The sequence below is a fragment of the Amphiura filiformis genome, chromosome 16 (assembly GCF_039555335.1).
Source record: "Amphiura filiformis chromosome 16, Afil_fr2py, whole genome shotgun sequence".
Lineage (NCBI taxonomy): Eukaryota > Metazoa > Echinodermata > Ophiuroidea > Amphilepidida > Amphiuridae > Amphiura > Amphiura filiformis.
The window spans coordinates 10,537,224-10,561,023 of record NC_092643.1 but is presented as its reverse complement, the minus strand read 5'-3'; the positions used below and the strand labels follow the sequence as shown (position 1 = coordinate 10,561,023).

The 23,800-nt window shown below is 36.8% G+C and overlaps 2 protein-coding genes across 2 annotated transcripts; both read left to right on the top strand.

The window, feature by feature from the left end:
• Window positions 1-4,547: 4,547 nt before the first annotated feature.
• LOC140172422 (lengsin-like) lies at window positions 4,548-5,519 on the top strand. Its single transcript, XM_072195569.1, has one exon. It carries the CDS (start codon window positions 4,548-4,550, stop codon window positions 5,517-5,519), a length of 972 nt encoding a protein of 323 aa, XP_072051670.1.
• A 14,149-nt stretch (window positions 5,520-19,668) lies between these two features.
• LOC140172420 (lengsin-like) lies at window positions 19,669-20,859 on the top strand. The gene has a single exon (XM_072195568.1). The coding sequence runs from the start codon at window positions 19,669-19,671 to the stop codon at window positions 20,857-20,859; it is 1,191 nt and encodes a 396-aa protein (XP_072051669.1).
• Window positions 20,860-23,800: the final 2,941 nt, after the last annotated feature.

The following is a 23,800-nucleotide window of genomic DNA, read 5'->3' as shown; positions in this document are numbered from 1 at the left end:
TTCTCTTCTTTTTTGAAAATCATTTTTTGTTGGTAAAAAATTATCACATTTTCCAAAAATGATGCTTTCAGAAAAAGTTGCACTTTTCAACATCCTATACATGTAATGTACAAAAACGTTCTCGATATCAACGTGATCAATATTTTGAAAATGTGATTATTTTTGACCAAAATTATTGTTTTTGCAAATGAAACAACTTTGGGAGGGTTCGAAAACGATTCCCAGGGCATAGGAAAAATATTTCCTGTCTGGGAACTTAAACTATGTTGCTTTAAATTTTCTGTGAAATTCGCGATGTGCCTTGTCACTCGCCCTTCACAGTTGGGGTCCACGGGCTCAAAAAGCATAAAAAGCTCATTGGATTTTAGACTTTTTAAGTAAGGAATCACCATTCTGAGGCTCTAAATTCAGGCATGAGAGTGGGCTTTGATAAAAAACTCTGAAATATTATCCAAGTGGTCGAGGAGCCAGAGCCCCTGTGGGGGTCGAGGAGGCAGGCGATTTTAGCAGATTTCGCACCCCAAAAGAGGCTATTTGTGACATAAAAAATGCATAAAGTAATTCTTGGCCTGTTTCAGACGTTTTTGAAAAAAATGATTCCTTCATCCTAAAAAAGTGGTTTTAAATGTTCAGTTTCCTATACTTTTGTACATGAGAGACATTCTTCAAAGTTTTTTCTTTGCCTAATAACATGGCCTACATGGCTGAAATTGATATATACTAGGCGGTTACCCGTATCTCGCGGTTTTCGGCTATCATGGTTATTGGCTTTTGCAGAATATAAAAACGATGATTCATAAAATTTTTGACACCCCCTCTTCGGGTATGTGGGAGGGGGACCCATGGGGGGGGGGTACTAATGTGCATGAAGAATGCATTGTATGATAAGAGTTACACAAACTCTAACCCATCTCACAAACCTTACTATAAATATTCAAACCCAAACAAGCCTAACACCCTGCCCAACCCCCAAAAGAGAATTAGGGGTGAACTTGATTTTACCCCAAAATCGGACCTACATGTATATAGCATGTTTAGTATTATTAAATGCATGAATATATAAAGTTTCAATTACTTTATTTAACCTCATCTCATCAAAATAGCTATTTTTATGGCTTATTATAGGAAGGAGAAAGCTTTCACATAATTTTGGAAATTTAAAAAAAAATCTAAAATTCTGAAAATACAAAAAAATACATTAAAGTGCACAAGCTTTTTTCTTCTGGGTAAGAATTTTTTTCTTGCATGCAACAGCCTTTTTCTTGCAGGTTAGAATATGTGATAAATAGGTCCATGCATGCATTTTGTATATGATGACCTATTTATCAAATATCTACCCTGCAATCAAAAAACTGTTGCATGTAAGTAAAAAGTTCTTACCCAGAAGAAAAAAGCTTTTGCACTTAAATGTATTTTTTTTGTATTTCCAGAATTTTAGAATTTTTTTTCAAATTTCCAAAATTATGTAAAAGGTTTCTCTTTTATTTTGTTGGCAATAAAAATAACAATTTCCATGAAAATTGAAATGAGGCAAATTTAAAGTAATTAAAACGTTATAAACACATTCATGCAATGCATTTAAAAACATTAAATATAGGTCAGATTTTCTGTCATTGTTCAGGTGAAATCAATTTCTACCCTAATTCCCTTATGGGGGTAAGGGCAAGGGTTTGGGGTTAAATGTTAAAGGTTAGTTGGGTTTGGGTGGTTTGAATACATGGAGTAAGGTTTTTGGGTGTGTAGGAAAACATTTCCAAAAAACTTTTAAAAAATTCACAATAGTGACCTCCAATTTTTTTTCTGGGAACGGCGTGGCCGCGTTACCGCGGATTTCGAGGGCCTGACGATTCCTCTATTCACAGCTTTTTAATAAAATAAATATAAATAAATTTTCAAATCAACCAAATGTATGTCAAGTTATGCAAAGAAACGTTTTGTAATTTTAGGGGGGGGGTATTTCTTTTGAACCCTGTATTTTGGAGCCATTATTTCAGAGGGAGTATGTAAATTAAATGGAACAGCCAATGGCCAGTGGGTATGTAATTTAACTGGAACAGCCTAATTAATATCGATATCAATATTGACGTCACAGATTCGATTTGTCACATGATCGTCAAATCTGTATTAAAAAGTGTCAGTTCTCAGGAACTGACACAAAAATATGGGGCGATTGGGTGAGAACATGACCTTTTTTGCAAATGCAACCTTTGGATGAGAGCCGAAACAGCGCCACAGAAACCTCGCACATCAAAAGGAAAAATAAGGGGTCTTCGGGTGACAGAGAATGTGTTCGTAAAAAAAATATGGGGACATACGCGTCACCTGCAAAGTAAAACCTCGTCTACAAGCATATAAAGTGTTTTTGATGAAAGCTTAATTAACACGATACAAGCGTAAATATTCGAATACAATAGATTGGTCTTACAATAATACTTGTTTGTATATGCTTGGATCTGTAATTTATTTGCTCAAACTCCATAATGGCGCCTGGAATAATTTAGCTTTTACCAGAGGCACTCTATATGCTTGTAGACGAGGTTTTACGGTATTGCAGCAAAAATATAACAACATCATGAATGCAATTAATCAAGAAACCTCAAAACTCAGTGAACCATCTGCACGAGTCATTTGGCAATCAAATTTAAATCGTCAAAAAGACGCTGTCTGATTCATTGCACAGCAATTAAAAAAATAATTAAATTTGAAAAGAGTCTTCCGAATTGCAAACAATGCTGGTTGTATAAGCCCATATGATCATTGATAAAATTATATATGTTATATTAATAGCAATGTCAGAATTAAATAGGCAATTTTTAAAAATAAATTAAGTATGTAGCTGCCAGTATTAGCAGATGTTTTAAAATAATATATTTTATACCAAAAACAAAATACCGGCAATACATAGCTAGGAGGTAAAGTGCTGGGCACCTGAAATTTTGAAAGACGGGCTCCAAACTTAAGAAACGGGCTCCAAATGCAAAAACTTGATTCCGTCCACAACTTCTGGTCCAGGATCACATAGCTAGAATCTTGAGGGCTCTTGATATTGGAACTCCATCAATTGTAAGTCTTTATTGTTAAGTCAGATGCCCCTGCCTGTACAGAGGCACCGGGAGATGTTTAATGGGGGGAGGCATCAATATGAGGCCTTCTCCGAGGCACAAAATCCTGAAGGGGTGGGTGTGGATTGCCTTTGGAATGCATACATTGTTACATTAATTGTACCTTCAATTATGAATTATACCCGAAAATTATGACTTATACCTTGAAATTATGGATTAGTACCTTCAAATTATGAATTTTACCCTAGAATTAAGAATTTCACCCTGAAATTACAAATATTACCCTAGAATTAAGCATTTTACCCTAAATTAAGAATTTTACCCTAAAATTATTATTTTTGTTTTGGTAGTTTTTTTGTATAGTGAAACTACCACGTTGTTTTAATGGGTAGTTGGTGTTCTTTATGTGTTATTGATCCAAAGTAAATACATTTGTTAAAATATTGCAAATGGCAGCTTACACTTATTATGGTCTATGACTCTGCCCACGTTTTGTAGGGGTGTGAACACGCACTCTAGGGGGCGCAGCACTAATTCAGCGTCCCATAGGATAACGTGTGAATTCGGCCTACTTCAAGCGCCATTTCTAGCGTCCCTGCAATACTTGGCAAAATAAATTTGGTATCAAATTAAAGCTCTGTTTCTCTAGATTCCAAAACTTTTGTCGGCATATATCGATGACCATTGACTTTTTTCGCTATTTTGCGGTGCAAAAAAAAGAGCTAAAAATATACCACCACTCACATGTCAAAATCAGGTTTTCTCTTAATCCGCCACAGAGAATTGCTTTTGAGATCAATTGTCCAGTTTTTTTCTGCATGGTATCATTAAAGACACTTGTCGAATTCAAATAAGCCGATATTGAGTGATTTTAAGTGAACTTGTCGGTAGATATGGTCGCTACAATCTCATATTCACTATGGACTATATTAGCCGAATTTCGTTGTTACATAAAATGCGGAGTGATTTAGTGTTGCGCCCTCTCTATATCTTTGTCTTAATTTTAGAACATTATATATATAACATAACAATTCTACACTAACACTGTTTATTGCAATTTTGTTTTTCACAGATGTCTGTGTTCGTGACTAATGGATCAAAATATGGATCTCCAACACATATTGAAAACAATTGAAGAAAATAACATTGAATATGTGCGAATGGAGATATCAGATCTGTATGGAATTGCTCGATGCAAAACAATCCCTGCGCGCCAGTTTGCAGGTAAAGCTTCGATGGGACAAACCTACCTCAGAGCGGCCGTCATGGCGCTTGATCCAGCTTGTGCGTTCGTTCAAGGGACCGGCTACTATAGCGAATGTGGTTATTGCGATAGCATGTGTTTTCCCGATCTAGATACTTTTACTATTTTGCCATGGGTCCCTAATACAGCACGGGTAATGTTAAACGCCACATACGCAGGTAAAAACAGAAAACGGCTACCCTCGGGAGGTCGCAAAGGCCCAATGCGCTCGACTGAAAGAAATGGGGTACACCTTAAAAGCAGCAACAGAGCACGAGTTTCACCTAACTAAACTAGACACCGGAGAATATGCGTTTGGGACCTACCAGTACCAGTCTACTGTACGTTCAAGTTTCAATCTGCCATTTACTCAGCAAGTTGAGCGAGATCTTTACAAAGTAGGAATCGATATTGAGAGCATTGAGACGGAATATAACCCGGGTCAGATGGAAATGTCATACAAACCTGCATTCGGCATTCGATCAGCAGATAATGCTCATACGTACAAGACGGCTGTAAAAGAAATAGCACGTCAGTATAATTACAACGCGAACTTCATGTCGAAGCCAGATCCAGGAGAGCACGTTGGCAGCGGGGCACATTTGAATCACTCTCTGTGGGACGCTGATGGCAAGGTAAGCTTATTCTATGACGCGAATGGCGCATATCATCTTTCAGACGTGGCTCAGCATTGGATTGCAGGTATTCTAGAACATGCTCCTGCACTAACTTTACTGAGTGCTCCTACCATCAACTGCCTTGGTCGTTATCAACTCGGCTCATGGTCACCCGTCAATGCAACATGGGGACTTGACAACAGGAGTTGTGTCATACGCGCAAAGGTTTCAGATCAAAATGGGACGTATCTTGAGAACAGGCTGCCAGCCTCTGCTTGTAATTCGTATATTAGTCTTGCTGGCATGATAGTAGCTGGTATCGATGGCATCCAACGTAAACTTCCGTTACCTGAGCCTATCAAAGGTTCTGCTTACGACAGCAAATATTTGGAACCATCATCCGGTATTGCTCGTCTGCCCACCAACATGAAAGATGCACTTAAGGCGTTCGTTGAAGACAAGGTTGTCACTGATGCACTCGGACTGGACTTTGTAAGGGCTTTCGTCGCCTGCAAGGTGCATGAAATGGAATGCGAAGCGACAGCAAAGGCTACGGGAGATTCTGGCTGGGAGAAGAAGTATTATTCCTACTTTTAAACACGTACATTATAATGACATTGATCATGTTAATGGGCATAATCTCTCTGCACAATTATTGAAGGGGTAACGATCTATAAATAGCACTTTTAGAGTAACGAACTGTATTGAATGTTATTGTTGTGATGTTGGAGAGATGTACACATGTGTTTTGTGTAATCTCCATACCCTCAGGATTGTAAATAAGCGTAGAAGTCAGTAGGTCGTCACTGATGCACTCGGACAGGACTTTGGCTGGGAAAAGAAGTATTAATTAATGGGCCTATATCTTTGTACACAATTATTAAAAGTGTAGTGATGTATAATTTCTATATAGTACAATTAGACTGAGTAACGAACATTAATCATGTTAATCGGTATAGCCAGTTCTTCGTAATCTCCATACCCGCAGGATTGTAAATAAGTGTAGATTAGAAACGATATCACTTGAGGATCACTAAACTCAAACTATTTCTTTAAATTGTGGTCCACCGACAAAATTATGTCCAGATCAATTAAGGCACTTCTTACAAAAACCTATAAATCAATATAAATATGTAACTATAAGATTAGAAGAGTAGCCTATGTTATTAGTTATAATATGCGTAAAATTTAAGATTCAGGATATTTTAAAATATTTTAATAAGATACCTCCTATGTAAAATATATTAAGTTCTCGGTTGTATTTAGGTTGGACTTAACTTTAAAAAAACCATATAATTTGTTATGTAGATATGAGGTCCATTCTATAAAGTTATGTATTCATGATATTCAAGCTTTTATAACCCCATGGGAAAATGGCCAAAATGAATATTGTGTCCAATTTGGAACCAATCAAGGAGGGTATTGATAAAATCATCTGCAAAATACAAGTTTGGTCTTCCATAGTTTAAAGCCTAGTCATATTGGCAATTGAAATGAGCCTTTCAAGTTATCAACCAATCAAAAATGCTGTTAGATGACCAATGGTGTCCTGTGGGTTAATACTGGTCTAACATCAAATTCCTGATACTGACTGGGTTTCAACCATCTATTTGTCTGTCTAGCAAGTCTGAACCCTAACAATAATTGTTGTTACACAATCCGTTTACTATTTTGGTATTCTTGTCTCAGATTGTAATGCAGTATGTCAGATTTGAAGAAAATTGTGTTTTGTGCAACTTTAAAATTCATTAAGAACGAAGGTTTGCTTATTATAAGAATTGAATCATCAGTCAACCTTACTGTTAAACGCAACATGCGAAGTTAAACCAAAGTACGGATACCTTTCGAAGGTCGCAAAGACCAGGTGTAGTCGACTGAAAGAAATGGGACCAATTGTTTTGTAGTGCCACGAATTGAATACCTGGAAATTTCAATCTTTCTTGACAAATGTTTTAGCCTTCTTGTCTCATTTTTTCCATTGTCAAATTCAGTCTTGTTATTCTTCCTTTTTTAATGTTGACATTAACGGTATTGAATCGGATTGTCTTGACTTTTTTCACTGCATTGCAGATGTATTTTATAATGTACTAATATTCTAATAAACCAGTCCGAAGCCTTTTATTTGCTTTTAAAAGGATAACAGTGTACGAAGTAATATCAATCGGGTAATGACCCGGGGGTAATGATCACTATGATGAAGAGCTGATTTCCAAACCGTATTAAGTACACAAGTTTCTGATTTACCTGTGCGATATTGCAATGGGTTGTGATGCCAGAGGTATTATAATTTCAGTCGGATGCACCATTACAAATCAAACAGAGGATGGATGCACAGGAGCAATACTGTGTGAGGCCTTTGTTCCCCAAATGAGAAAAATAGTCTGCATATTGTTAAGTTGTGGTAAATAATGACTTGATGATGGTACAACTCAATGTTGAATGTCAAACTTGTCAAAGTAATTGTGATTGTATCACAGAAGTAAATGAGACACATGTGGTTGTGGACTTAACACGGTTTGGAAATAAGCTCTTCATATGTGACCATTCAAAGATGTTTGTTTTTAATACAATTAAATGGTAAAAACTTGGTAAACATCTTTGGAACGTGTGAATACGTCTTGAACTTGTGAGATTTACTAATTGGATTTGGTCTACAAGCTCATATAATAATGCTACTATCATTTGACAAGTAGTCAAAATCAAAATTCAAAATAAGATCTACCTATAATGAAGGTCAAAATTAATTAAAAAGACTAGTTTGCGTCTGACGTCAGGTCAAAGGCGCGACGTGATTGGTTGCTGACCTGCGCAGTACAGCATTTTTGGTATGCTTGACAGTACGTCATACGCAAACTAGTCTTTTTAATTCGGTCTTCAATATTACAATATGTAGATTAATGTTATATAAGGTCGTTAAACTACAAGTTCTTGGCATCCTCAAACCTGATATAATAACAATTTCATTGGTTCTATTTTTTCTATGCCCTCTGTGGTTCCCACGTGGGGTCGAAGGTCACAGTGGGGCCAAAACTTAAAAGTTGTCCCATCCTGTACTGCATCTCGAATTGTTCCTCTCGTTACAGGGAATAAAAAAGTAAAGTGTCGATTTTTCTACTGTGCTAAGTTCAAGTGTTTTAAGGTCAAATAGGTCAAATCTTTCATACACAGAGGTCAAATTTGAAATCGTCCTATTTCGTCGAAACTTGTCTCAAATTACTCCCCTTAATGTAACAAATCTCAAACATATACTTAATTCACAATTTTAGTACAATTTTGAATTGTCATCACCTCTTTGAGAGTTCAACAGAAATATGTACAAGCATAACATTTGTCTCAATCAAGATTTCATCCGATTCTGAGGTCATACATCTCTCAAATAAATAATCATTTCCTATTTGTTTTGTCCGCGAGAGGAGTAATTAAAGGTAAATCTGTATTGAACCGGTGCATTAAAAAAAATTGGCTTCTGTGCATGAGATATTTGACATTTGACCTTATTTAATCCATAACTCCCGAACTAAGCACCCTAGCGTAATATGACAATCGACCTTTTATTCCTAGCAATGAGAGGGATAATGTGAGGTATATTACAGCATAATAAAACAAAATATTAACTTTTGGCCCCATTACGATCTTCGACCTCTCGTGGAAAGCATAAGGTGGCATAGACAAAAATAGAACCAATTCTAGTTTTATCCTCTGAGGTGTAAGGATGCCAAAAAACATAGTTCCACTAAACTACATGCCAACTCAAAAATCACCCCATAGCGCCATGTACTATAGTTTTTGAGATTTTCTCAAAAACTGTTAATATTGGCAGGAATCTGTTATGCTAGTTGGATTCCTTGCATCATTTCCTTTCTGAAGATGTATGTTTTTATATAATACGTTTATCATTAGATTTAGAGATACAATGAATTACGTCAAAGCTTTATGTCAGGAAATTTCAGAGGTCAGATGTCAACAGGAAGTGGTCAGGGGTCAGATGTCAACCGGAAGTGTGTCAGAGGTTAAATGTCAACCGGAAGCGGTCAAATGCCAAAAGAGCGCCCTCTATGTACCTCTGACCTCATTTCCGGTTCAAAATGGCACCGCTTCCGGTTGACATCTAACCTCTGAAATTTCCGAGTGACATACGAAAAATGTTATTCTTATATCAAATAATTTAGATTTTGTGAAATTCGCGATATAACATAAATTTATGGCAAATTATTAAAAATTTGTATTGTATCGCGAATTTAAAAATATGTAAAATTATTTGATATCAGAAGGACATTCCTCGGATTCAGAATGCAATTCGATATGTCTGATGTGCTCTCATATCCCACAAAAATACCGTGCAAACGTTGCTATCCAATCGCTTCTCACACACGTGCACACTGTGAGGTTCCACGACATTGCACTTGCGTATTGGCCCTGGTCGTACTGAGCTGGAGCCTGTTCTACTGTCGTGTTGCTGTGTGCTAGTTGCCCCCTAGTTGATGATAGCTTTTTTCTTCTTGGTAAGTTTAATTCTCTTTATTCTTCTCTTTTAAACTATTCACTGAGCATGATGCGAGTCAGATTTTTCTTAATATTAAGAAATTTTCAAAAATATGATACCAAAAATTAAATTTAACTTTCTTACTAGCTCTTACTGTGCATGTAGAGTTCATTGCCAAACCGCGTAAACTATGGAATTGTACACAATTCAATCAGCCTGCTGTTTTCGGGGAACTTTTGACCTTGAGATCGACAAGCAAATTTTGGGAACAATAATATAGACACTGGCTAATGTCACTGTGTAGGGGCAGTGGCATAACCAGGTGCGTAGCAAGCGGATGGACAGGGTGGACGAAGTCTTTGGGCCCCGAGGGTTCAGGGGCCCGGCCCCGAGCAAAAGCGAAAATGAAATAAAGGTTACGTATACCGGTTTCACCTTGAGGTTCAGATAGATGAAAATACAGCTTCATGGCTGAAATTGTAACACTCACCATATTTTCACTTTATTTATTGTGTAAGTGCAGTGTTTTGTCAACACTAAAGCAGTAGGGTGGTTTGTCCCAATGTATCAAATCGTGATTGGCCCTTGTAAGATTCGCCATAAGGCAGTTTGGGGAGTTTAATAAAATTATACGCCAAATACTCTTCAAATTTAACATTTCGATCTTTGTGGTATTTACAATTTTTATTAGCAGCAAGAGTTCCCTAGTATGTCGGAAAATCATAAAAAATTGTGATGCCATGTTCAAAATAATAAAAGAAAACATGATTTTATAAATTGCCTTCATCAGGCGTAGTACTATAAAACAATCTCGACAGATTCTATATGTGGGTTGAACATTTTCAAATTTGACATTTTTTTGTTATTGTCATGAAGACAATAAAGACAATGTGAGATAGTTAATGTGGATATTATATGATGAATCTCAACACAACAAAGTAGTTATTTTGGTATGTAGCAATTTGAAATTTTAACTTGAAGGGACCAACCCAAAAGGCCGATGAAGTCATAAACGAAAGTCCTTTTGTTAGGGGTTGGGGTGGGGGTCAAAAAGGCCGATTACGTTTAAAAAGTAGTTAAAAGCTATTTAAAGCCATAATGTACGATCTTTTAAAATGAGTTTGGTAATTTTTTTTAAACTGATTTTTTGCCATATTTGTAATGTTTACATATGCCAGTCCCAATTTACACGTACAATGTACTTGGATTCAACCAAATTCATTGTATTTTTAGGACAAACGCAAATTTAAAATCAAAATTCCCCCATATAATAGAACACCACAGTTAAGCGTCTGAGATAACGAGTGAGTTTTCTGTCACTTTACCTCGATCATTTATAGTTTGGATTAAAATAATAATATTGCATCAATTCTTTGGCAAAGAATAATCAAATTAATCGTATATTAACACTTCTAATATTAAAACAACAAAAGTCCATGTAAATGATCCCAGTAAGTACGAGTGTACGTGGGATGTAATCGTATTTTTTCCTTATTTCAATGTCAAATATTTTTATGTATTGTTGACTGAGATTTATGTGTACAAAATCAAAGGTTTCCATGACTACTTGATTCACGAGAAGCCACGATGAATAATTTTCATAAGTTCATGTTACAGGTAGACTTAGGACTATTAAATTCAGTTACGATAATAAAATAAAAAATAAATAAAATAAATAATAAAATTAATAATGTTAACAGCATTCCCAGTCATATAAAACAAGAAATGTCTTTAAAAAGACAACGTCATGGATGAAATTCATGTTTCATAATTTTACATTGACAAGTACTTGGAATGTTATACAGTAATTTTGTGTGTGTAGCACATGCACAACTAACCGGGTGGGAAATATTGTTACCACCAATCTATACTAATAAAATAATGAGCTCTGTCTGTCTGTCCGGCTATGCGTTTCGCCGCGTTTCGCCGCGCTTCGACGCATCGTTCCGATATTCCGGATATAGATAGGTATCGGGCATTCCACATTTATGGGTTAGTTTTAAAGGTCATCAGAGGTAAAGGTCAAAGGTCATAGGGGGAAAATACCCCACATGGATACAAAGCAGCAAGTGGATAAAAAGAATCCAATAGACAATCTACAACAAGTTTCAAGCCACACCACTCTTCGCCATACATACATTCTCCCAGCCACATTTCCCTAACATAATAATATGAAATTAAAAAAAAAAAATATTTATTTTGTCAGAGGCGCCGGCGGGGTTCGAACCCACGCTGCATTGAGCCGCTATAATGTACTCCTGTACGATATTGACATGACACCAGCGCCTTAGACCGCTCGGCTATCGCAACTTCATTACTTCAACATACCAAGTGACCAGCAAAGACAGAAAACGTACCATATTTTGGAATTTTATTTGTTTAAAAACATTAATGTGTATTAATAGCCAACGCACGTAATCACAGACCTGGATTTTGCAGACGATATTGCTCTTCTAGCTGACAACCTCAAAGACGCGCAAGAACTGTTACATCTTGTTGAAGCTGCTGCACAGAAAGTGGGACTAGGAATGAATGCCAAGAAGACCAAGGCAATGCTGTACAAGGAAACTACGTCTTCAATAAAAACACTGGACGGAAGCGAATTGGAGATAGTACAAGACTTCAAATATCTAGGTGCATGGACTGCCAGTAGTGAGAAGGACTTCAGCATCAGAAAGGCACTTGCTTGGAAAGCATGCAACAGCATGGAAAAGTAATCTACCAAGAGATCTAAAGATCAAGTTGTTTACCTCCACTGTAGAATCGGTACTAACATATGGCGCTGAATCATGGACAATAACAACCAAAATGAGAAAAGCTATGGATGGCTGCTATGCCCGTCTCTTGCGGAAGGCACTAGATATCTCATGGCAAACTCGCACACCACCAACAAAGAACTATATGGGAATATGTTACCAATCTCTGAGAGGCTCAGGATTAGAAGGTTAAAGTTTGCAGGGCACTGTGCAAGAAGCGAAGAGGAAGCAGCTTCAAGTGTTCTTATGTGGCAGCCCAAACATGGAAAGCGAACAAGAGGTGCACCCAAGAAGGATTATATCAAGATGTTGGCAGAAGATACAGGATTAACAGGCCCAGACATCAAGAATTGTATGCTTGACAGAGCAGTTTGGAGAGCCATTATGGGAGTCCGACTACAAGAGTCGACATAAGCAAGTAAGCAATAGCGCTCAATTGTTGATAACTGCGTGTTTTATAATACAGAAATATGACAATCAATGAGGCTATACACGCACAATAGTATATCGATTTTGATTCACACTTGATCTACGAACTCGCCGTACACTAAAAGCATAGATTATCAAATGTGGCGTGGCCTACCATTTTCTTGTAGCTTCTTTTATACACGTCGATGTTTTCATCAATTATACAATTAATCCACATTAGACCCCTAATGTTATTTCAGGAAATAAAAGATTAGATTACCGTAAAAACGAAACAGTAATCATTTGTGGGGTCTAATGTCATTTATACATGGAATTTTCAACGTTTTTTCTATCGCCATTCTCGCTCAATTAAAAAAATATTTTGGCGTATATAAAACTCTCTGCCTCATAAACGACATCAAATGTGCCACAATTGGGTATCACGAATCGTTATATATGATGTGCAGTTAATATTCATATTTTCTTTCATACATAGGATGCTTCAGTTTTGACAGGAAAAATATTTTCTTGAAAACCCTCTCACTCGGTTATTTTAAAACGGTAACCACGCTTCCCTAGAATGTGCGATAAATTAGCATTAAATTTTTTCTTATTCTAACAGCAAGCGTTTCTAAAATGCAGTATGGCGAAATGTGGTGTAGTTTCAAGCTGGCCAAGCGGGTGAACAAGGTCATTCATTCATCGATTCCTGGATATGCTGTAATGTCTTCCCAGCATTCATTGCTGAAAATGATTTCTATATTAAAGCGCCCATACCCAAATTAGCGCCCATACCCAAATTAGCGCCCATACCCCAATTAGCGCCCATACCTCAATTCGCGCCCATACCCCAATTAGCGCCCATACCCCAGTTAGCGTCCATACCCAATAAGCGCCCATGCCCCAATAAGCACCCACATACCCCAATAAGCGCCCACATACCCCAATAAGCGCCCACATACCCCAATAAGTGCCCACATACCCCAATAAGCGCCCATACTAATAAAATAGTGAGCTCTGTCTGTCTATCCGGCTATGCGTTTCGCCGCGATTCGATGCATCGTTCCAATATTTCGGATATAGATATCGGGCATTCCACGTTTATGGGATGGTTTGAAAGGTCTTCGAATGGTCAAGTTCAAAGGTCAAATTTTAAACTTGGTCAGATCGGGCCCAAATTTGGTGGGTGGAATCCTTGATACAAGGGGAATATAATGCGCAAAATAAAATCGAGGTCAACCGAGGTCAAAGGTCATTATGGAGGGGTCAAATTTCAAACTTTGACCGATCGGGCTCAAATTTGGTGGGTGGAATCCTTGATACGAGGGAAATATATGCCCGAAATAAAATTGAGGTCAAGCGAGGTCAAAGGACATTACGGAGGGATCAAATTTCAAACTTTGTCCAATCGGGCTCAAACTTGGTGGGTGGAATCCTTGATACGAGGGGATTACATGCCTGAAATAAAATCGAGGTCAACCGAGGTCAAAGGTCATTACGGAGGGGGTCAAATTTCAAACTTTGTCCGATCGGGCTTAAATTTGGTGGGTGGAATCCTTGATACGAGGGGAATATATGCCCGAAATAAAATTGAGGTCAAGCGAGGTCAAAGGTCATTACGGAGGGGTCAAATTTCAAACTTTGTCCGATCGGGCTTAAATTTGGTGGGTGGAATCCTTGATACGAGGGGAATATATGCCCGAAATAAAATTGAGGTCAAGCGAGATACAATTGATGTCAGCCGAGGTCAAAGGTCATTATGGAGGGGTCAAATTTCAAACTTTGTCCGATCAGACCCAAACTTGGTAGGTGGAATCCTTGATACGAGGGAAATACATGCCCGAAATAAAATTGAGATCAACCGAGGTCAAAGGACATCACAGAGGGTTCAAATTTCAAACTTTGTCCGATTGGGCTCATTATTATGTTTTGATGGATCCAAGTTGTGATTGGATCCAAAACATAATAATGATAAAATTGGATGCTTTACGCCCAATATTTATTGGTCTCGCTATGAGTTGTAAAATATTGGACTCGACTACGTCTCGTCCAATATTTTAAAACTCATAGCTCGACCAATAAATATGGGCTCAACCGATCCAATTTTATACCAAACTTGGTGGGTGTAATCCTTGATATGAGGGGCACACGTAAAACTTACAATCGAGGTCATCCGAGGTCAAGGGTAATCCAGGAGCTATATGTTAAACTTCATCTGATTTGGCTTAAACTTGGTGAAAGTAATTCTCCATATCACGGGAGCACTATCACGGTTAGAGGTGCTCTTACAGCTACAGGTACACTAGTGATATACAATAGGAAATTCTCAAGAATTTTTATGTTGAAAGCTAAATTGAAAAATGTGTGCTAAATAGGTCTACATTTAATTTATACTTGTACAAACAAAGGAATCAATGGAAATCACATCCACCGAGTTTCGCATGATCATAACCAGACATGACAATCCAAATATCTATTATCAGTAACTGGTAACATTGATACGACCTTGATGGATTTAATGCCTAATTGTGATTACGTTTTATGACACGACTTTGAACATTCTGACAATCCAACAATATATACTTAGTCAACCTCAGATGACCTTTAACAATTTTGACGCAGAATTGTAATCAACAATCTGACAATATGTACCTCGGATGACTTTGATCAGACATTCAACATTTTCGCGCTTACACCCATCATGTCCATAACAATTTAACTCTTACAACTTCCTGTCAACTCTCTAATTCATAACTCTAAATTTCTGTCTGTTTGCCTTTTCTGTCTTGTACCATTTAGTAGGCATACACTACAGTTTTATAATTAAATGGCTAAAACTAAAGCAAAAATCCCGGCATTTTGTGTTAGTAATTTATTTTCGTATCTAATCTTCTCTGCACTGATCTTACAATAAATCAGTGATTTTAGGCATAATGATACCAACATCCTGACTTTGGCTTATATAACTCGCTAGCAAGTAACTCGTGGAAATACAAGCTTTCAAATCAATATCACTATCTTAGGCGTATTTAATCACAGATTATACCACATCATTAGGGTTCCAATTGAGATAACATTGCTGGGTAGATAACAGGATTTAGTTACAAGCACATTAAATCAAAAAGACTGCATGATTACTCAATCCAATCTTGCATTTACTGAATGAATTGAAATATCAAATAATGTCATAAAAACTTTATTTGTGAACGGATTTCATCGTTGACAACACAAAATGTATGTTAATATATTAATTATTTCATTTCAAGTATTAATTCAAAAGAAAATGTCATATTTTCGTCGAATTTTAACCGATTTGAATGTGTTAGGTGTCAATTTGGACTGAAAATGGACCATTCGCCAGATGTCGTTGATTACAGCAAATTTCATTCCTAAACAAAAAACTTATCCAGCACATTTCATATCTACCTAAACTCTTGAACAAACCTTTTTCTAAAAAAACCCCAAAACAAAACACTATTTGAAGGTCATCACAAGAAAGTCATACATATGCAAAATGAAGCAATTACCTATTGCCAACTTGGTAAAATGCATACTGTAGCCCAATCTCGTACATCATAGCACCCAGTTTTGGTTTGTGGTTTCGAAATATTGCAATTAAACGTTAGTTCTTTCAAATTTGAAACGCTAAAAGCTGCTAAAACCCAAATCCAGAACAATCAATCATTATATTTATCAAGATATAGCAAACTTTCCATGGTAGAGTTTGGACCCAAGACAAGTACACCTAAATTAAGTGTCAATTCAGAATTAACCCACCATGGCGGAAAAAACAACAACACAGATTCAGAATGTTTGCCTCTTGTTTCTTGTGTGTTAATTACTTAATGTAAAGTACGAAAATGTTAATATATTTAACAGCTGTCTTAAAATGTATGTAGGAATCGTATTGCTCCTTGTCCATGGGCCCCGAGGCTCTTGCTACGCCCCTGGGCATAACTAGGGGATGGGGTTGAGGGACTAGATACAGAATACCCCCATTCCTGCAACAATTGCTCTGATTTTCCATTCAAATCGGTATAACCTGACGGAATAATGCCGCCTCGTGCCGAATGAGGTGTCAAAATAAGCGGAAGCAAATTATCATTCTATTGATTGCTTTAAGTGGTAATTTAGGTTTTGCATTTAAGGGTAGACGAGGCATTGTTGGTCGAAGCAACCTAAAAATCGATTTTCATTATCTAGATCAATATATTATTGAAAATTAATACCTTGATGTTTTGCAAACTTGCTTAATTTATTGTTGTTAATGAGTTATGTACGTTTTACAAAAGTGTTGTTGTTTCAGCCCTCTTTACAACGTAACTCAAGAACCGCAGTAGCTATTAAAGTATATCTGTGATATTTTAATTCTTCTACACGCTCGCTATGAATTGAGTAATGCAGTTTTTGCCAAAGTTCACTACCATTCGTAAGATGCTGTGAACTACCAAATCACAACAGTTTAAAATAATTAATAACCTTAAGATATTGCATTTGTTTTATGTGTACGGGTAGTCTTTAAGCGCAATAATCCCGGCATTAACCACCATCGGCGTTTATATATTTATTGCTCAGTTAAAACAATAATGTGCTGACAAATGTATGCGCACGCGCCAGAACCGGGAAATTAAAAATGCAAACTCAGTGTTCTGAGACGTAAAACATGGCGAAAACCTACATCGATTTGGCAAAGGTTTTTTCTTCTTACTAATTCAAGAATTGATAGAAATATATAACAAAATAAGGAATTGTAGTTCCTAACTTGTCTTACATATATATTTCAATGAAAATCTAGTCCGCAAAAATGATAGGGCCCGGTAACTTTTTGAAACCCTATTTTCTTCAACGTATATTTAAACAAAATATTTACCAGACCATGGAGGTAGTATGCGAACATTAATGTTAGCTAGTAAAAATAGCTAGAGCCAAACAGTGCGCGACCCTTAGTCAGACATACAGGTATTAATTTTAATAGTATATGCATGTGCAAAATGTGCGGGTTTAATCCTCATAATATAATGTGTCGGGGTGTGGCCTGGGGTGGGGTGTGGGGTGTGTGGGGGTGTGTGTGTAGGGTGTATTTGTTTATGCAGTGAGAGTAACTGACTGGGCATACAACGTGTACTGCACACTGAAAATGAAAAACGCCATCAAGAAATAATTATAAAGAAACAATATCAGAGAAACATATTGCAGAAAAATATAACATCATGCAATAACATCAAAACACATTGAACCATCTGCACGAGTCTTTGGCAATAGAATTTAAGTCGTCAAAAAAAGCTTTATGATTCGTTGCACAGTAATTAAAACTAGAGCGGTTACCGCACCATAGCTGAACCATGGAGCTTTGCTTCTACTTTCACACGTTTCAGATTTTTACAAACATTTTTTGCCAAATATTTTGTCAAAACTTAAACAACAATTATGTTAAAATATTTTGCAACAAGTTTTCAAAAAATGTTTTTGAGTGTTATATATATTTATACCCTTTATATTACACGACATATAAACGTTTTCTGCAACTTTTTCTAACATTTTGCGAATAATTTCGAAAACGTTTTGTGTTTGCTGGGTCTAGACATTAAAGGCGATATCATACCTTTATCATGATTGCAAACAGTCCTTTGCGGCATTGGCGCTTGTCCTTTATAAACCATGTACAACATGAACTCTTGGCATACACAAGTGTGTAATTCAAGACCACTATAATTAAAGACAGAAATAAAAAGAATTTATCGCGTCTGATGTCACTGTCAATTACGATCCTTGATTGGTTTACACAGGTTACATAGCGCGTAAAAGGAAGACCGATCTATCTGGTGCTGATCGGAGAAAAGGAATAGCAGCAAATGGCGAACAATTACGTACTTTTACAAGGCAAAAAGCAGCTTTTCTAGGCATTGTTGACATGGTGCCTTCGCGAAAGAAAGTTTCCTACTATAAAGACCTAACTTTTGAGATGGTTTGCATGTTTGAAGTTGCAAAATTAACAAGAAGGCGCCCGGTTATACCGCCGCGTTCAGCAAGTCATCATCACGACACTTGTAAAACAAACCGTGCTCGAATTTGATTGACAGATGACGTCAGACGCGATAAGTTCTTTTTATCTCTGTCTTTAATTATATCACAATTCGTTTGTCCTTCATCATTGTTTATGAACACTCAGTCTAGACTGTTGTGACAATTCTAGACCGCTATGAAAATTACAGATTATTAACTTCGAATTTTTTCCCCGACCCCAACTTCCTAGCCCCTCTTGAAGTCTAATGGTGCGTCCCATATCACTTAAAGTCATATTATAACATTTTCAAACAAAATAAATTAGCATTTCTTTGCCATAAAATGTTAGCTTTTACTGTCAGATATATCCCTTTTATTTTTGAGCCGAACAACTACGGCAAAGCAAAGAAAATTGGAATTTACTACCAGCGCACATGTCGCCAATAGTACCGTACCACTCCTTCGGTCGTGTTGTGGTACGACCCTTTGTTGTGTATATCACCGTCCCGCACGCCGTGTACGTACTGTGTGTTATGAACATCGTGTATGCGTTCGACTAATAATTCCATCGTAATAATAAAGCGCCGTTTTATTCAAAATCTAGGATTTTGACAAAACTACAGTACCTAGAGTCTTGATTTTTGCAGGGTATATTGGTTTAATAAAGTACAATTTAATCGTGTAAAAAAAGGAATTTTAAAAATTCAGTGAGGGCGTCTTCCTCAGCAAATGTTATAATATGGCTTTAAGTTGTCGATGTAGTTTCTGAGCATGTACTCTAGACCTGTGTCTCAATTCTAGACCATTGTGACAATTCTATACCTTTTGAACATTTTGACCTCATTATGGCCACCTATCTGATAGTTTGTACCTGAATAAGTTTTGTTTTGTATTCCCACAGATATAGCTGTTTTCGTGGAAAAAAGATCAAAATATGGAGCTTCAACAAATCTTGAAAACAATTGCAGATAATAACATTGAATATGTGCGAATGGAGATATCCGATTTGTGTGGAATTGCTCGATGCAAAACAATCCCTGCGCGCCATTTCGCAGACAAAGCTACAAAGGGACAAAACTTCATCAGAACGGCCGTCATGGTGTTTGACCCAGCTTGTGGTTTCGTTCATGGCACCGGCTACCTAGACGAATGTGGATATGGCGATAGCATTTGTTTTCCCGATCTAGATACTTTTGCTATTTTGCCATGGGTTCCTAATACTGCACGGGTACTGTTAAACGCCACATACGAAGGTAAGCCAGAGATCGGCTACCCTCGGGAGGTGGCAAAGACCCAATGTGGTCGACTGAAAGAAATGGGGTATACCTTAAAAGCGGCAACAGAGCACGAGTTTATCATACAGAAACTGGATACCGGTGAACCAGCGTTTGGGACATTTCAGTACCAGTCTACTTTGCGTTCAAGCTTCAATCTGCCATTTACTCAGCAAGTTGAGCGAGATCTTTACAAAGTGGGAGTTGATCTTGAGAGCATTGAAACGGAATATAACCCGGGTCAGATGGAAATGTCTTACAAGCCTGCATTCGGCATTCGATCAGCAGACAATGCTCATACGTTCAAGACGGCTGTGAAAGAAATAGCACGTCAGTATAATTACAACGCGAATTTCATGTCGAAGCCAGAGCCAGAAGAGCACGTTGGCAGCGGGGCACATTTGAATCACTCTCTGTGGGACGCCGACGGCAAGGTAAGCTTATTCTACGACGCGAATGGCGCATATCATCTTTCAGACGTGGCTCGGCATTGGATTGCAGGTATTCTAGAACATGCTCCTGCACTAACATTACTGAGTGCTCCTACCATCAACTGCCTTGGTCGTTATCAACTCGACTCATGGGCACCCGTCAATGCAACATGGGGACTTGACAACAGGAGCTGTGTAGTACGCGCAAAGGTTTCGGATCAAAATGGAACGTATCTTGAGAACAGGCTGCCATCCGCTGCTAGTAGTTCGTATATTAGTCTTGCTGGCATGATAGTGGCTGGTATTGATGGCATCCAACGTAAACTCCCGTTACCTGAGCCTATCAAAGATACTGCTTACGAAAGCAAATACTTGGAGCCATCATCCGGTATTACTCGCTTGCCCACCAACATGAAAGATGCCCTTCAGGCATTCGTTGAAGACAAGGTTGTCACTGATGCACTCGGACAGGACTTTGTAAGGGCTTTCGTCGCCTCTAAGGTGCATGAAATGGAATGCGAAGCGACAGCAAAAGCTAAAGGAGATTCTGGCTGGGAGAAGAGGTTTTATTCCTACTTTTAAACACTTACATTATAATGACATTAACATATTAATGGACGTATACCTATGTACTGAATTATTAAGATTAAGATTATTATTAATTGTTAATAAATAAGATATATATATACGTGTAGTACAATTTGAGTAACGAACACTGATCGGTTTTTATCATGAAGCCAGTATGTGTAGTGAATGTTATTTTATGATGTTACAATGAGTTCTATGTGATCCCCATAACTTAGGGATTGTAAAAAGTACATTCACTTGGGGATTACTAACTTCAAAATATTTGTGTTTGACCACAAGTAATGTCCACATCAACATAATGCACTTTTCACAAAAACTAAGATTAGAACCTGTTTTTACATGCCGAAGTGTCCATCTATTTTTCAAAGCGATTGGGTCAGACTTCACCATGTATTGGACTATTCCAGTTTGCTTATAACTCAAGAACGGTATGTCGCAGGTAGGTCAAACTAGACTTTTTATGAATCCTCGTAATGAGAGGAATAATTTGGTGTGCTTGTTAAAGCCATAATGTACGATCTTATAATATGAAATTGGTTAATTTTTTTCAAACCTGATTTTTTGCATATTTGTAATGTTAACACATGTCCCAACTTGCACCTAAATGGAATCGGCCAAATTTGTTGTCTTTGTAGGTCAACAGAGCAAAGTTCGACATATTATCATAATTTCTAAAATTATGATAATATGTCTTCCCATAGAACTACGTGTTAAATGGCCAAAATAACCAGCGGGGTTTCTTTCACTTTACCTTGTTATTTCAACCTAAAATGGACAGCAACTCTTTTCGTCAGTTATTACTAATATTATTTCAACATTTTGAATAAAGAATAACAAAATCAAAATTTGACGGAAATCGTACATTAAGGCTTTAACTGGCAAATTTGACCACTGTGTTGACCTTTGACCTTGAATATGTAAAGTGTGCTGAGGCTTGTGGATTAACGTCTAGGCGTTGTGCCTGTGCGTAGCGCACTATAAATCACTGCGGTTTTTTTTGTTTTTTTTAATATGGTCGGAGTGCCAGGAAATATTTTTGTTAAATTCTTAAATATGTTATAGGACCATAAAAGGAAGCTAAAAGGTTGGTTTGCATTATATTTTTATAATATATTTAGAATATTCAAAATACATCATAAAAATCCAATTCACTTCTTGTATGAAGTAACACAAGGGTCAAATGCAACGGTAACAAATCACGTTATACATGTACGGTACTTCACAAAATTGTATCTTTTTTTCAAATATTATGTATGATATAAGATACCATACTGTTACAACTATATTGATAGAATATCAAGGTTATTCGTGGTTTTGGGTTATTATTGGTTAATAAAAGATAACATTGGCGCCGTGTTGAATTGTATTATATTTTTAAAATTAGAATATTCAAAATACATAAATAAAACACACTACAAAAAACAGAATTACAAAATTGCACTCCATTATATTATATGTGCACAAGGTGAATAGTTTTAAGCGCACATTTCTTTTACAAATAACTTTATGTATTAGATAATGATAATAAGAATAAGTGTAGGACTACGAATATAGTAATACGTTATAATAAACTTTATTGGCAGGTTTAAACAACAAAAAAGACTATTTTGCAAACATTTTTTCTAGATTGAAAAATGGTGTAAAGAATAAGAATAAGTATCCTATAAATAAAACTAGCCGGGTTTGCAACGTGTTATTTCGTCTTATTGTTCCTAAAACCAATGACCGTGAAACCAGAACAAATGAATACGGACAAAAGTTTGCAGTGTTCTGGAGGTCAATTTGTATAACTTGGAAAAAGGTTGGAAAAGCAAACCATCGGTGTTTGGAAGATGGTTCAGCAGATATAAAGGGTCTATACAATAATCGTGAGCCATGGGGAGGGTAAAATTTCCAACCGGCTTGCCAAAAAATGCTTGCTCCCCCCCTTCCTTCGGCCTGCCAAAAATCGCTTTCCTCCCTTCTAGGCCTGCCAAAAAATCCCCCACCCCTTTGCACATGCCAAATTTTTGGAATCTTAATTTACAAACCATAAATGGTCTTTCCAATTTGCAAACCATAAATGCACTGCAAAATTCAAGCGTTTAGATTCTAAACACCTTTTTGTAACACTTATGAAACGTGTCACAGTATTATTTATTGGCAGGTTTAAACAACAAAAAAGACTATTTTACAAACATTGTTTCTAGACTGAAAAATGGTGTAAAACAGATAAGTATCCTATAAATGAAACTAGCCGGGTTTGCAAAGTATTATATCAGAGCACGTTGAAAATCAAATAAACATCTCAAAAAAGTAAAAGTTCAATTCTTCATTTATTTGACTACCAACACAGATGAACTTTCACGATAGTAAACATCTCAAAAAAAGTAACTAACCCCCCTTAAATAATGGTCATTATTCAAAAACAGGTTATTGTATTACAAATCTGTAAAATGTGTTGGAAGCAGAATTTTTACTTCACATTTTGACACCTCATTTGTGGCAATTTAAATATTGACGTCACAGCGTACATTTAAATCAATGTAACCCAAGATTTGAAAATTGCAGTAAAATTCTATTGATTTGTATTTAGTATGAAAAGAAATCTGTGTAATGATATCCGAGTGTTTTGTATTGTTATAAGTGCAACTTTCAAATCTGGACCTCACTACATTAAATTGACCAGTGTTTTATTGTTTTCTGGGCTATCGTACAATGAGGTGTCAAAATGCGCAGAAATAAATTCTTCTTCCAACGAATTTTACAGATGTGTAATACAATAGCCCGTTTTTTGAATAATGGCCATTGTTTAAGGGGTGTTAGTTACTTTTTTTTGAGATGTTTATAATCAAATATACAATGTACATTGAATAGAGGTTTTAAGGTGTATAATGAACGTCAGCTATACATGTATATCACGGGTCATTGGATCCCCAGATTGGATCATTGTAAC

Bases quoted from the DNA above. Each gene is read 5' to 3' on its own strand.
- LOC140172422 (XM_072195569.1), top strand. From the start codon at position 4,548: ATGGGGTACACCTTAAAAGCAGCAACAGAGCACGAGTTTCACCTAACT.
- LOC140172420 (XM_072195568.1), top strand. From the start codon at position 19,669: ATGGTGTTTGACCCAGCTTGTGGTTTCGTTCATGGCACCGGCTACCTA.